General features: G+C 40.6%; 1 protein-coding gene and 2 non-coding genes across 4 annotated transcripts in view; 1 reads left to right on the top strand and 2 right to left on the bottom strand.

Moving 5' to 3' along the window:
• Positions 1-16,200, bottom strand: part of GNPTAB (N-acetylglucosamine-1-phosphate transferase subunits alpha and beta) — an 86,956-nt gene that overhangs the window by 45,308 nt on the left and 25,448 nt on the right. For both annotated transcript variants that reach the window (XM_033220886.1, XM_033220887.1), the window contains exons 2-3: positions 7,504-7,589; positions 769-888 (exon numbers count right to left, since the gene is read on the bottom strand). In XM_033220886.1, coding sequence (XP_033076777.1) covers positions 769-888; positions 7,504-7,589 — 206 coding nt within the window. The remainder of the gene's footprint in view (positions 1-768; positions 889-7,503; positions 7,590-16,200) is intronic.
• On the top strand, positions 641-741 carry LOC117091249. Its single transcript, XR_004440356.1, has one exon. It is a non-coding gene; the product is annotated as a small nucleolar RNA U13 (small nucleolar RNA).
• Positions 7,244-7,345, bottom strand: LOC117091183. Its single transcript, XR_004440299.1, has one exon. It is a non-coding gene; the product is annotated as a U6 spliceosomal RNA (small nuclear RNA).

The following is a 16,200-nucleotide window of genomic DNA, read 5'->3' as shown; positions in this document are numbered from 1 at the left end:
CTGGGGCTCAAAATGAGTGAGCAGGCAGCCAGGGCAGTGGGGGAGGAGGTCCTCTGTCTTTAAGTCCCTTGGAGAACAAGCCATCACTAGAGCACCACATTCATAAAATCATCTAACAAAGTGAGGCCAGTATCTGGCAAAAGTGGCTGAGTCCCCCTTGGGCACCAAGAAACACAGGCCAGATGGATGACTGCCAAGATCTCGTAATGGCATGAACTGAGAGGCAAGTTTGTTTGGATGGCACTATGAAAATCAACTTATCCTTCGCCAGTGCATGCTTGCTTGTACTCACGAGACTATGCGTTTTGTTTTGTTTCTTTTTCTTTTTTGAGACAGGGTCTTGCTCTGTCACCCAAGTTGGAGGGCAGTGGCACAATCACGGCTCACTGCAATCTCAACCTCCTGAGCTCAAATGATTCTCCTGCCTCAGCCTCCCAAGTAGCTGGGACTGCAGGCATGCGCCACCACACCCAACAATTTTTTTTTTTTTGTAGAGATGAAGTCTCACTATGTTGCCCAGGCTGGTCTTGAACTCCTGGCCTCAAGTGATCCTCCCATCTCTACCTCCCAAAGTTCTGAGATTACAGGTGTGAGCCACCATGCCTGGCCTGTTTTGTTTTTTAAGAATCAGTTTTACTAGATCCTTTTGTAGTTCATTAGCATGATGATTGGGTTTTCATGCTCATGTGTGAGCTGTGCCACCCTCAGACCTTATTACATCGCCACATTACCCATCTGATGTGGGGGAAAAAAAAAAATCAGTTTTACCTCATTGCTTTCTGCTCCTCCTCCATCTGTTCTCTGACCTGCTGTAGTTCCTTTAGTAGTTCAAGATCTGTACCATTCACCCAGGTGTAAACAACATCGATCGGCATGGGCAGACACAGCCTAGAGCAAACCAAGAAATCCTACAGTTGAAATGAATTTTTCCAATATATTTGGGAATAAGAATATCACAGGGTTTAAACCCAGAGATTATAAAAAAAAAATCTATGAAGAAGTAATCCAACCATGACATATTATCACAGAACTGCATGTTTTCAAACTGTAGCTGGGGGGCTAATATTTGTCAAGTACCTTCTCTGTGAGTTGTATTATGCTAGACACGTACGTAATTTGCATCGCTTGATCCTCACAGCCACTCTGTAAGAAGGCTAATATTAAAGATTTAAAGATGGTTCGTGGATGAAGTAGAGTAGTCTTAGAAGCTCAGTTTACATTAAACTGCCTGTTCTCATAACTTAGCAAACAAGGACACTGGGACGCAAATGCAGTCAAACATAGAAAATAAATTAGAAGTTTAAAGAACATAATTACAGGCTCTGCACAGTGGCTCACGCCTATAACCACAGCACTTTGGGAGGCCAGGATGGGAGGACTGCTTGAGCCCAGGAGTTTGAGACCAGCCTGGGCAACATAGTGAGAACCTGTCTCTACAAAAAATTTTAAAAATCAGGGTATGGTGGTGTGCATCTGTAGTCCTAGCTACTCAGAAGGCTGAGGTGGGACTGCAGTGAGCTATGGTTGTACCACTGCACTCCAGCCCGGGTGATAGATCGAGGCCTTGTCTCTAAAAAAAAAGAACAAATTACAAAAAAAGTTATCAAAACCTACGATGAAGACCTAGCCCTGCTTAATGCTGTAGACTTCTTGTGCCTTGCTCCCTGCAAGCCCGGACCCTCCCCAGCCTCACCTTTGCTTTTCCTTTTTTTTTTTTTGTTCACAGCACTTACTACTTTTGTAACATATTAAATAATTAACTTGTAACCTATTCCATTAATTATGTGTGGCCCTCTCCTAGAATGTAAGCTCCAAGAAAGCAGAAAACTTTCCTGCTTTGTTCTCTAAAGTATCCAAGCAATGAGAAGAGTGCCTGGGACATAGGAGCCCAATAAGTATCTGCTGACATATGAGACACTAGTACAGAAGACCTTCCTGAACTTGCACCATTTCTTCCTGATCATCTTATCCTCATAATAAAGAGTCAGGCAGGCTTTTAACTACAGAGTATGTTGTTTAAGCCTCACCTTAGTGATTTTACCCAGATTTTATCCCTGCCAAAAGCACTCTTCCCTTTTCTCTCACTTTTCAAAAACCTACCCATCTTTCAGGGGCCTGCCCGGATGCATGCCACTCTGACTTATGACACAGGAGTTCATGTGTATGTACATCTGGGTACTGACATTACTTTAGATCAGGGGTGTCCAATCTTTTGGCTTTCCTGAGCCACAGTGGGAGAAGAATTGTCTTGGGCCACACATAAAATACACTAACACCAAAAATAGTTGATGAGCTAAAACAAAACAAAACAAAACACACACACACAAAAAATCTCACCATGTTTTAAGAAAGTTTACAAATTTGGTGTTGGGCCACATTCAAAGCCGTTCTTGGCCACATGTGGCCCGCAGGTTGGACAAATTTGCTTTAGATAGTGCTATTTCATGTTTACTACTTTCCAAGGAACTGTATGGGTTTCACAGTCTGATTTTTAGGCCACGGACCAAAGCATACCATCCTTTTATCCTCCTCACAGCCCAGGCACAGCCTAGACTTTCTACCATATTATCTTGTGGTAATAGGGTAGACTTGCTACCATATTATCTTGTGGGAAAATAAATGCCATTTGGTAGATAAATCTTTTGAATTATGGAAGGAAAAAATAAACAGAAATGACAACAACCTTTAGCTTATAAGAAGTAGGGGAGATAACTGGATGAGTTTATCCATTCACTGAATAATTCTTATTGAGCACTTAGTATATGCTAGGTACTGTTCTAGGTGCACGGGTTTCAGCAGTAAATAAAACAAAGCCCAAATCTGTGCTTTCATGGAGCTTACATTCCAGAAGGGAGAAGACAGGAAATAAATAAATAAAGTCAGATGATGTTAAATGTTGTGGAGAAAGTAAAGCAGCAAATGGGAATAGAAAGAGTGTCTATGGGGTGGAGGGGGTGGTCAGTTTTAAACAGGGAGATCAGAGATGGCCTCAGTACATTCAGCGAAGATATGAAGGAAGTGAGGAAGCCAGCTAGGTGGGTAACTGGGAGAAGAATGTGCCAGAGAAAGGGAATACCAAATGCAAATACCCTGAGGCAGGAACATATCTTGCTTGTTCAAGGACCCAGAGGTCAAGTTCCCTGAGCAGAGGGGAGAGAGCAAATGGAACAGAACAGTGGAAAATAAAGATCAGAGACAACAGAGTTCCAGAGCTTCATAGGAAAATAAGGAATCAACTTATTCTCTGGCATATGTGACAGCTGAGTATTTACCAACTGTCTTGTCAAGTTTCACCACTGCCTGTAGAATAAGGTCCAAAGTCCTTCATAATCTGCACCTTGTGTTCTGGATGATTCAATTGTATACCCTCGTCCAAAGATGAAACGAACTTGCAGGCCTTTGTACCTTTGAACATGCTTTTCCTTCTGCCTAGAACATTCTTTCATGCTTCCTTTAACCACCTCCTCCTTCCTCAACTTCCTCCCTTCCCTCATCCCTCACAAAGAGAATCTATAGCTTAATATGCAGCTTCCACACTACTTTGGACTGTAAGGAATCCTGATCATACTGTGTTGTGCTATTTTCCATGCAGCCCTATCTTCCACTAGACGGAATATCTCTAGGGCAGAAATTGTATCATGCATTCTGTGCCCTGCTTCATTAATTATTTCCTCTCTTTCCCACATCTTCAGGCTCTCTCTCCCTACTGTAATGATTTGCAAAGGTTTCCCTATCTAGGGTTTTTCAGAATTTATCAATAAACAAATTCTAGTTTATTGAAATTCTAGTTTGTAGAATTTCTTTTTCTCACAAGCTCTCAGGTAATGCTGATGTTGCTGGTCCAGAAATTGCACTTTGGGAACCACTGATTTACATGTAGGTTATATACTTCACTTTTTTTCCCCCACTAAAACGCCAATTCTATCTATATAAGGCCAGTGAGTTCATTTTGTTCACCACTATATGCCTAGGGCCTAGAACAGTTCCTCCCACATGGGTGGGGTTTAATACATATTTGTTGCCTAACTATTAGTTCATTCCTTTATCATATATACATCAGTCTTTCTCATTTAAAAAAAAAAAATCAATCTGCCTCACACTGCCTACATGTAAATTATCCAAGGTCATCTCATTCCCAACCTCCCAGGTGATTTATGCTCAGACTAATAATAAATTTTTAAAAACTGCTTATAAGTGATGTTTTTAAAAGAAAAGGTTAAAGGAGAGAATTATATCTTAAGTTTTCCTGTAAAAGTAATCATCTGCTATTAAATATTTTTAATATATCATATATATTTAGCTGATTAAAACATAATACACTGTATGTATTACATGATCAATTTAACTTTGGTGAAACTGACAAATGGAAGGAGATTGTGTGATCTGCACGAGGTCAATGAGTCAGTTGTTTTCCTATTAGACATGGTCACACTCTGAATCTTTCATTCTAACCACGAGGTCACTATCTTGGTTCACAGATGAGAAGGAATGCTTTATCTTAGAGCTGAAAACTAAGACTAAGTCACCCATGACTGAGAACCAAAGCAGCGATGACACTGACACAACTTTCATTTTAATCACTGTTAAGTGAATATTAAAGCCACTTAACAGTCCCTTAGTTCTACATTCTATAAAGTAGGTGAGAAAACAGAGAACTTAAATAGTATTTTGTGTCTTATTTATTTATTTATGGATTTATTTATTTGAGATAGTCTCGCTCTGTCACCCAGGCTGGAGTGCCGTGGTGCCATCTCAGTTCACTGCAACCTCTGCATCCCAGGTTCAACCAATTCTCCCTGCCTCAGCCTCCCAAGTAGCTGGGATTATAGGCACCCACCACTGCCCGGGCTTATTTTTGTATTTTTGGTAGAGACGGGGTTTCACTATGTTGGCAAGACTGGTCTTGAACTCCTGACCTCAAGTGATGTGCCCACCTTGGCCTCCCAAAGTGCTATGATTATAGGCATGAGCCACCGCGCCTGGCCTTAAATAGTATTTTAGAACCAAACACTTGGAAGAGATTGTAATCTTAATCTAACAGATCTTAATATCTACATTTTACAGATGACAAAATTGAGCCCTAGATAGACGTAATGCCTCACAATAAGTAGCAGTGGATAGTTTACATATTCACTTTTACTGACATATGGAATGGGATTTTTTTCATTCAGAGCAAACAACCTTAAAAAGATTTACACTGGCCAGGCATGGTGGCTCACGCCTGTAATCTTAACACTTTGGGAGGCTGAGGTAAGAGGATCGCTTGAAGTCAGTAGTTTGAGACCAGCCTGGACAATACAGCAAGACCCTATCTCTATTAAAATAAATAATTTTTTTAAAATAAAAAAAAATTGTAGAGAAACTAGCAAAATAATGAAAATATATGAATGTTATGGTATCTTAAAATATATTAGACCATGTGAAATGTTATTTATGATCCATTTATTTGTCACCATCAAAATGAGGAAATTTTGAATTATGCCTACATAAAAATCAAACTATATTTTAGTACAACCTCTAAACTTTAGAAAGAGAACAAGAGTGTTTGATTAAAACTGCTGACCTCAAAATCTGCATTTTCTAATAAGCTAGTTTTCTTTCTAAAAGTTTGAAGCAGCTGTGCATGGTGACTCATCCCTTTAATCCCAGCACTTTGGGAGGTCAAGATGGGAGGACTGCTTGAGTCCAGGAGTTTGAGACCTGCCTGGGCAACACAGTAAGATCTCATCTCTAAAAATAAATAAGTAATGAATTAATTTTTAAAATTAATTTTAAAAATTTTAAAAAGGTTTGAAGCTCCTTCGGGGCAGGGATCTATGTATCTGTAAACCATCTGCACGTGGCACAGCATAAAGCACAAATCAATAAACATCAGATTTTAAAAAGTTAATCAATTTAGAACTTTCCTTGGGGAAATTAACTTGTTAAAGTGAAAATTATATTTCATTAAAAATCCTTTACTGCAGTAGTTTTCACAGTGGGGGCACCAGACCAGCAACTTTGGTGTCACCAGGAAGTTCGGTAGAAGTGCAAATTCTCAGAACCCCTCTGAGACCTACAGACACAGAAACTCTGGGCTGGGAAGTAACTTATTTTCTTAAGCCTTCCACTGCAAGCTAAAGTTTCAGAACTGATATATTAAGGAAGGGTCCTCAAACTTTTACTGTTTGGTCCCTTAAAATTCAAAAATTCTTATGGACCCCAAAGTGCTTTAGTTTATAAGGTTATAATTATCCATATTTGCCATATTTGAAAATAAAACTGAAACTTTTAAAAATACTTAATTCATTTTAAAATGACAATAGGCCAAGAGCGGTGGTTCATGCCTATAACTCACCTCAGCACTTTTGGAAGCCGAGGCGGGTGGATCACCTGAGGTCAGGAGTTTGAGACCAGCCTGGTCAACATGGCGAAACTCTGTCTCTACTAAAAATACAAAAATTAGCTGTGTGTGGTGGCACACACCTGTAATCCCAGCTACTCGGGAGGCTGAGGCAGGAGAATCACTTGAACCCAGGAGGCGGAGGTTGCAGTAAGCCGAAATCATGCCACTGCACTCCAGCCTGGGAAACAGTGCAACTCCATCTCCCAAAAAAGATAAGATAAGATAAGATAAGATAGCATCTTTTATAATGAAATGGCTACATTTTCTAAAACAAACCAAAAAAATAGTGAGAAGACAGAAACAAAATCAGAAAGGACTTGTGTGATTCATTTTATCTGCAAAAAGGGAAGGAGAGTGTTGAAAAAAAATTGTTTCCATTCTGAGGCCTGTCTTGTGAAGAGGAAAAAAAAAATCCCCAAAGACAAGAAATGGTGAAGGCTGGATTCCAGAATGGTGGCACTAAGAAGCTTGGCCTTCCAAGAGAAAGATCCACACTATGAGGTATGAGGCTGTTTGCTCCTCCCTCACAGATAAGCAGCAACACGTGACCAATGGAGTGGGGTTCAGGCCCAGTGGTTACTGGGGAGTGGTCTCAGTTCACAGGATGCTGTCAACAGAATTCTGGCCAGGGCTCAGAAACTGGCTGTGTAGTAGCCACCTGGTTTCATCATCCTATAGGGGAATGAAATTCCCTTTACCTCACAGACCTGGGGAGACAGAAAATGCAATCATGGAATTTAAGATACCCAATAAACTACACGGTGGGATTACTCTCTGTGAATCAGATTTTTCACCCACCAAATGTGGTGAACACACTTTCTTCAGATGAGCATATTATGTTTTCTTTCCTTATTTAAAAAAAATATTTTGTGGAATACTTCATGAATTGGTGTGTCACCCTTGCACAGGGGCCACACTAATCTTCTCTGTATTGTTCTTTTTTTGTTTTTTATAGTATATGTGCTGCTGAAGTGAACACATCAGATGGGCATACTCTTGAGTAAGTTAAACCATATCTATAACTCAGAAAGACCACTTAAATTGTCATATTTACAGGATGGCAATTTATGACTCATGATTTAGGACCAAATAATAGATTTCTCCAAAATAGATCTCACCGATTCTGAAAGGACTTTCCAGCAATATTGTCTCTATAGGAATCAAACAGAACGTGGTATTGATCTCGGCTCCATTCCAGAACCACCTAGAACAAAAAAAGAAACAGCATTTTCTTCGCATCGAAGACTGAGAGTATATAACTTTCATTAAATTTTAATTTCATTAGAATTGCTAGAGAAATGGGTAAAGCAATCAAAATTCATGTATTCACTTACTGCCTGCCACATACATTGTGTTAGATCCAGGTGAATAAGCTATAGTTCCTGACACGGACAAACTAAAAGACTTAGTGTCTCACCATGCTTGGAATGGGGTAGCAGAATCAAAGAGGTTTAAAAGGATGTGGTTATTTGAAATGGGTCTTGAAGAATGAGTTCACCAGGTAGGGAAAAAAGGACTGGGCCAGCCAGTTGGAAGAGCATGCTCGAAGGCTGAGAAGCAGCAAGGGCAAATTGTTTTAGGACAACTGTGTGGCTGGCTTTGTCCAGGGGACAGGTAGATAACTGTTGAGAAATGGGTCTAGGAAAGAAAGCTGGGCCCTAAGCATGACGTGCCCTCTGTGTCTTGGGAGTACTGAAGGATTTTAAGGCAGTTACTAGAATCCCTCTAAAGTTTAAGAAAGACTCTTCCCAGAGCATTTACAAACACAAGCAGAAACAGAAGGGACCATCTGGGCACAGTGGCTCATGCCTGTAATCCTAGCACTCTGGAAGGCTGAGGAGGGTAGATTCCTGAGCTCAGGAGTTAGAGATCAGCCTGGACAATATGGTGAAACCCCGTCTCTACTACTATACAAAAAATTAGCTGGGCATGGTGGCGTGCGCCTGTAATCCCTGCTACTCGGGAGGCTGAGGCGAGAGAATCGCTTGAACCTGGGAGACATAGGTTGCAGTGAGCCAAGATCGCACCACTGCACTCCAGCCTGGGCAACAGAGTGAGACTCCATCTCAAAAAACCAAAAAACCAAGAAACAGAAGGGACTGACAAGATACGGGAGGATAAGGACCTTATTACTTGTGAGGTTTCGGCTAACGACCTTGCTAAATATGTCAGGAGAAAATGGAAAACTTTAGATAGACGTTCCCTCATGTTTGCACCCTAAATGTATAAACCTACCCACACATATATCCCATTTTCTTTTTCATTCCTCTTACCATAGAGGAAGTGTCCCTCCACCTTGCAGACATCCAATCTCTATTTGCTCTGGGTCTCATCAACTTGTGTGTTCTCAAGACCCTGCCTCTCTTTTCCTTTCAATAGGATTATTCCCACTGGCACGCAAACATGTTCCCGTACCTTGGGAACACCTTCCCTGCAACTCCATATCCATTCCAGTGAGTCCCTCTACCCCACATTTTCTGTCCCTTTCAAGGTCATCTCCTGCTTTCCCATTCACCCTTCAGCTCAGTCCAGTATCACTTATGCTCTCACCATTTTCGTGGCCTTACCAAGGCCCCCACATTGTCAAACTCAACAGCATTTTCCTCATCTCTTACTCAAGTATTCATAGCAGTTGCCCAGTTCCTCTTTGTGGAAATGTTTTCTTGGTTTTCCTCCTGTCGCCCAGGTGGCTCCATTTCCATCTCCTTTGCCAGCTCATTCTCTTCTATCTAATCTTTCTGTGTGTCCTTTCTTTCTACTCTTCATGCCCTCCTTCCTGCCCAGGCTTCCTCCAGCATCCTATTCCACAGCCCCTAAGAAGTGGCCCTGCTACATTCAGATGGGCTGTGGGGCCCAGGCATTTAGAATTCATTCCAGCCACGGAAAGGAAAGGGAAAGACATGCCCCGACTTTTAGGAGACATCATGGAAGCTGCACCTACCACTTCTATTTTCATTATCTAGAACTTACACAAATTTATTATATTATAAAAAGTTAAAATATTAAAACATATATACAAACACAGACTGTACATGGTACCATTTGCAATTGAGAGAGATGTAAACAAACATAAAAATGCAGCAATAAATCATAACTGAATAAAATCAACTGTAGTATATACTGTACTGCAATAATTTCGTACCCACCTCCTGTTACTATTGCAGCGAGCTCATGTGTTGCGAGTATCTGTAGTGACACTAATTATCTCCATGTGAGCAGTCTGTCTCTCTAGTAAATTGCATGTTGCGGTAAAAAGTGATCTCTTATCTTTCTTAGATATTTTTCATATTTAAGGCAATATCGTAAACTGTGAAGAACACCATGGGACTCAGAAAGTGCCACTAGTGCTAATGGAAGTGCTCCCAAGAAGCAGAGGAAAGTCATGACATTACAAGAAAAAGTTGAATGGTTTGATATGCACCATAAATTGAGATCTGTAGCAGTGGTTGCTGGCCATTTCAAGACAAATGAATTTAGCTAAGAGTCATTGTGAAGCTGTCACTGCCAGCTTGAAAATTGCATTTTTTGCTAAATGCCTTTTTATCTTGTATCGAAAATGCGCTTTAACATGGGTCCAGAATTGCTATAAAAAACACATACCTATAGACTAACATAATGCAAGAAAAAGCAAAGTTGTTAGATGACAACTTAAAGCAAAAGGACAATAAGGGTCTAAAGCAGGAGAATGTAATGCCAGCAAAGAACGATTTGATCATTTTAAAAAGAGATTTGGCTTAAAAATGTCAAGATAACAGAAGAAACACCTTCTGCAGACCAAAAAGGAGCAGATCAGTTCCCAAAGAAAATCACTGATGAGAAAGGATATCTGCCTGAACATGTTTTTAATACTGATGAAATTTAATTATGGGAAAAATGTGACAAAGAACATTTATTAGTAATGAAGAGAAGCAAGCATCAAGATTTAAAGCAGGAAGGGAAGGGACAGGCTGACTCTACTGTTTTGTGCAAATGCTGTCAGGCTTTCCTATCTGTAATGCTGCTAACCCCCAAGGCTTGATGGAAAAAGATTAACACCAACAGTCAGTGTTTTGGTTGTACAACAAGAAGACCTGAACAAGAGCTCTTTTACTGGACTGGTTCCTTCGACGCATTGTCTCTGAAGTCAGAAAGTACCTTGCCAGTAAGGTACCGCCTTTTAAAGTTCTTTTGATTAGACAATGCCCATGGCCACCCAGAACCCCATGAGTTCAACACTGAAGGCACTGAAGCAGTCTACTTGCCCTAAAACACAGCATCTCTCTAATGAGCCTCTAGATTTGGGGTAGGGGGGTTAAGGGGAAGGGCAAAAGATCTTTAGTGCTCATTATGGTACTCTATGGAAAGAACTGTCAACACCGTGGAAGAGAACCCCAAATAGACAGAACTTTTGGTTTTGGTTTTGTTCTGACTTGTTTCCATACACTTGCACGTGTACTTTAGTTTGTGGGACCCTGGTCCAAACCCCAAACATTCCCTGACAGGGCTTATAGGGTTCTTATTTTGCTCTTGGGACATTAATGAGAAGCCGAAAAAAGCATGTAATCAAAGTCCCCCTCCTGGGACCCCTGCCAGCTAGCTACATGTTCAAAAATTATGGTCTTTGGCCAGGTGTGGTGGCTCACACCTGTAGTCCTAGCACTTTGGGAGGCTGAGTTGGGAGGATTGTCTGAGCCCAGGAGCTCAAGACCAGCCTGGGCAACATGGTAAAACCTCGTCTCTATTTTTTCCCTATTATAAAAAAATTTTTAATTAAAAAAAAATTATGGTCTTCTCTTGTGAACAATTTTAAATCAATGGATAGAGAACATCAAAACTAATGTGGATGGCCATCCTGGAGATCTTTTGAGTCCACAAACTTGTCTTTCTTAGAATAAAATCAGGGCCAGGCCCGGTGGCTCAGGCCTGTAATCCCAGCACTTTGGGAGGCCATGGAGGGAGGATCACTTGAGGTCAGGAGTTCGAGATCAGCCTAACCAACATGGTGAAACCCATCACTACTAAAAATACAAAAACAAAAATCAGCCAGGCGTGGTGGCAGGTGCCTGTAATCCCAGCTACTCAGGAGGCTAAGGCAGGAGAATCGCTTGAACCTGGGAGGCGGAGGTTGTAGTAAGCTGAGATCGCGCCACTGCACTCTAACCTGGGTGACAGAGTGAGGCTCCATCTCAAAAGAAAAAAAAAAAATAGAAGACAGCAGTCCTATAATTAAAAATCTGAGTGGGAGGCATACTTTAATTGGTACCTTGAAGCTTCTAAGCACACTCAGGGTCCTAAACTTGCCTCTCTACAACACAGAATCTCAAAATTAATTAAGATAAACAGTTAAGAAAAAACAAGGACCAGGTGGCTGATGCCTGTAAAGCCAGCACTTTCAGAGGGTGAAGTGGGAGAATCACTTGAGGCCAGGAGTTCAAGACCAGTCTGGGTAACATAGTGAGACCTCATGTCTACAAAAAAATTAAAAATTGGCCAGGCATAGTGGCACACACCTGTAGTCCCAGCTACTCAGGAGGCTGAGTCTGGAGTATTATTTGAGCCCAAGAGGTGGAGGCTGCAGTGAGCCATGACTGCATCACTGCACTCCAGTCTAGGTGACAGAAAGAGACCCTCTCTCAAAAAAAAAAAAAAAAAGTCCAGACATAGTGGCTCACACCTTGAATCCCAGCACTTTGGGAGGCAGAGGTAGGTGGATCACTTGAGCCCAGGAGCTCGAGACCAGCATGGGCAACATGGCAAAACCCTGTCTCTACAACACCAAAAAATGAGTCAGGCGTGGTGGCACGCACCTGTAGTCACAGCTACCTGGGAGGCTGAGGCAGGAGAATTGCTTGAGACCAGAAGGTGGAGGTTGCAGTGAGCATTTACTGTGCCACGGTGCTCTAGCCTGGGTGACAGAAGGAGACCCTGTCTCAAAAAAAAAAGCTGGAAAAAAAATTAAAAAAAGAACAAGGCCTTAAGGACCCAAACTCTTTCCTCTCTGGAACAGATGAGACTTCCCCTTCCTTCTTTTCTCTCTGTTCTCCTCTCTTTCTCTGGTCTGCCAAAATCTGTCCCTTTAAAGTTAAAGGAGGCTGTATGAAGGAAAAAAATAAAAATAAAACAATTTGCTTAAACTAGCCTGAGTGTGGTAGCTCATTCTGTAATTCCAGCACTTTGCAAGGCCAAGAAGTTGGGCATTCGAGACCAGCTGGGGCAACATAGTAAGACCTTGTCTTTACAGGCAAAAAAAAAAAAAAAATTTAATTAGCCAGGCATGGTGGCGCACACCTGGAGTCCAGCTACTCAGGAGGCCAAGGCTGGAGGATGGCTTGAAGTCAGGAGTTCATGGCCAGCCTGGGCAACATACAGAGATCCTGTCTCTAAAAAAAAAAAAGAAAAAAAAAAATCACAAATCAATTAGCCAGGCATGGTGCATGTCTGTAGTCTCAGCTACTTGGGAGGGTAAGGTGGGAGAATCACTTTAGCCCAAGAGTTGGAGGCTGAAGTGAGCCATGATCGTAACACAACACTCGAGCCCGGATGACAGAGCAAGACCCTGTCTCTTAAAAAAAAAAAAAAAAAAAAAAGAGACAGAGAGGAAAGAAAGTAATGAAAATTAAACTCATTGACAATTCCTCTAGACCCCAAATTTCTTTTGTTCTTTGGAGCAAGGCTGAATTTCATGCCATTGCCAGGGAACTTCCAGAGGTTACCGGGGATCCTCACCAATTTGCTGATTAATTCAACATAGTAACTTAGGGTTATCAGCCAGGTGGTTCACATTCTCGTCAGTAAAGGTCAGGCACAACACTGGATGGTCAAGGCTCACTGGCATGATCCTGAGGGGGATTTAGACAAAAACACCCCTAAAGACTATGGATAGAGTCAAAGGTATAGAAGAAGAAAAAACAAAACAAAACACTCCACAAGTCTATTCTCGAGGCTCTTCCTAAAGCCTTACCCTGGAAAAATCTCCAGGTCTGTGCCCAAGAACCTTATGTACAACTATTACAGTACGCTCCAGGTTGTATTTAAAGAAAATGTTGAATCTATTCAAGTAGCCTTTTATTCCATGTTAGTGAACAGCCTTTCTTGAGAACTCTCCCAGCTTGTCAAAAGGGCCCGAACAGAATGGGAAACTATGCCCACTTCTGATCTAGTTAATTTGGCAAATCAGCTTGCCAGCACCCTTGAGGACAATACTAAAAAGAAAACCACTAAAATCCTTAATCTCCACTTACAGCAGATGGAGACTCCCAGACATAACACTATGGGGAGACCTCCTGGGCTACGCCACTTCTGTAAGAAGCCAGGACTCAAAAAGAGTGCTGAAAAAGATGGAATCTCTCATCGACTTTAATGAATCTCCAGGGAATTAGGCTGAGTTTAAAAAAAAAAAGTCTCAAAAGTCTAGAAGTGGACTCAGAAAGTGATACCGCAAAGACTGGCACTTGAACATGCCAAGAGGCCTTAGAAGCTGCCTCAGAATCCAGGCCCCTCTAACCTTGTCTTCCCTCCAACAAGGGCAAAAGAAAAGACAAATGTACCATGTTCCTAGATTACAAAAGTCTCCCTAGTTTCTCCCTGAAAACAAAATGTGTTTTGCATTCAGGCACTAAAAGAAAGACTAAGATATATTAAAGACATTTTAAGCTTTATATTTTCTATTAAACCTCCTCCTCCTATGATATTAATCAGGAAGTAAAATCTGCTGATCACCAGCAGCATTTCTAATCACATTTGATTAAAGACACCCATTTTCTCAATGCAAAGTGGCTTAGTGCAATAAAGCACAACTTTAAAAAATTAGGAGCTCAATGGTTAACACAGGGATGATTTCTTCTCTTCACATAAATTAAAGGAATTGATTCAAACCGAAGATGGCTGACCACTATTTAGTCAAACATTAATTAAACTCAGACACTTTTCTACACCATGCCTACCCTCTTTGGATCCTCTACAGCAATAGACAACACAACATAACAGATTTTTTTTAAGGAAGATAAAATGGAAATCAGGGCTGTCCTCAAGGAGCTGACATTCCTGTTGAGGATTAATCATTTATTTGCATGAAATGATGTAGGACTACTGTGTAGCTTTCAAATGAGTACAGATTAAAATATAACAAACACTATTAGACAAAAGGAATAATCATGAGAGACTTTTCCATGGAGAGAGAGCTGAGATTTTTAGGGAAATAAGGGAGTGGAGAAAAAGGAAGGATTCGTTTGCCACTTGGGGAGTAGGGAAGAAAATTATATTAGAAGTCAGAATTAAGAATACTGGCCAGGCATGGTGGCTCACGCCTATAATCCCAGCACTTTGAGAGGCCAAGGCAGTAGGATTGCTTGAGCCTGGAAGTTCGAGACCAGTCTGGGCAATATAGTAAGACCTTGTCTCTATTAAAAAAAAAAAAAAAAAAACTAAAAAGTTAGCCAAGCGTTGTAGCACTCACTGGCAGGAGAATTGCTTGAGCCCAAGAGCCAGAGGTTGCGGTGAACCAAGATCAGCATCACTGCACTACAGCCAGGGTGACAGTGAGACTTTCTCAAAAAAACAAAACAAACAAAAGTATTGCTTTGTGCTCTGACAATGCACTGTACTATATAAAAATCATATCTAAAAGAAAACAAAAAGAACCCTTAGCAATCATACTTGGCTAAAAGGAAAAGAGAGAGAGAGAAAAAAAAAAGCACCAACGAACTACCAAAAATACTTTCAAAAAGTATTCAAACTGACTTTCTGAATATATCTAGGTTGCTAGTTTCATTGTTCAGAGTTTTCAGAATCACCGAATTCTACAGGAAGAACTTTAAATCCAGTGCTCTACTCTGCAGCCAATGTTTGAGTTGTTGCTACAACGTCCTGACAAATAGTTCTTCTACCTATGAGAGTAGACCTGCGCTGTCCAATATGGTATCTGGCCACAAATCATTATTTAAAATGTAAAGTAAATAATATAAGAGATTCACTACTTTAATCACCTAGCCACATTTCAAGCACTCAACAGCCACATGCAGTTAGTGGTCACCATAATGGGCCAAACAGAAATGGAGATTTTGGTCACAGCACTAAGTTTGATTAGTGCTGCAGCTATTCAAACCTTAAAGACTATCACAAAAGTACGCAAGGTGGCAATCAGAACAACTGGACCTAAGCTCCAGTTTTGCGATTTTAGACAAGTCAATTTAACCCTAAATTTCAGCTGTAAAATTTAAATAATACTATCTTATCCCCTAAGGAGTTGTTAGAAAACTCAAGTGAGCTGATATATTAATACATTAAAATATTCTGGCAACTACAAAGTACTATAGGATATATAAGGTATTAAAATGATGATACAACACTGAACTTATTACACTCCACAAGGGGCTCACAGACTACTGAGGAGACAAATATGAAGCAAATAATTAAAATACATCACTTGAAAAAAAATACAACCAACATATGAACAAAAAAATGGTTTAACTTGGTATAGACTTTTAGTATAATTAGTAAACCAGAAGCCAAACTAGTCAAATTAACATTTTCAAATCTTATTTTTGCAAAATTGTCATTAAAAAGTTTACTGAAATGAAGTTTTGCACAATATCTGTTTGTGAAACTCATTGTATTTACCTCCACTAACAAATGAATTTTATCTCTTACTGTTACCTAGATATTTTTAAAATACACCAAGAAGAGGCCTTATAAAAAACGGATTTGAAATGCTAGACAGTCATAAAAGGTGAAAAGAATGTTTTTGTTTTTGTTTTGAGACAGGGTCTTGCTCTGTCACCCAGGCTGGAGTGCAGTGGCGTCATCAAGGTTCACTGCAGCCTTGACGTACTGAGCCT

Source organism: Trachypithecus francoisi, unplaced genomic scaffold (genome assembly GCF_009764315.1).
Source record: "Trachypithecus francoisi isolate TF-2019V2 unplaced genomic scaffold, Tfra_2.0 Lachesis_group11, whole genome shotgun sequence".
Taxonomy (NCBI): domain Eukaryota; kingdom Metazoa; phylum Chordata; class Mammalia; order Primates; family Cercopithecidae; genus Trachypithecus; species Trachypithecus francoisi.
Note: the sequence above shows the minus strand (reverse complement) of the source record. Positions and strands in the feature narration are given on the sequence as shown.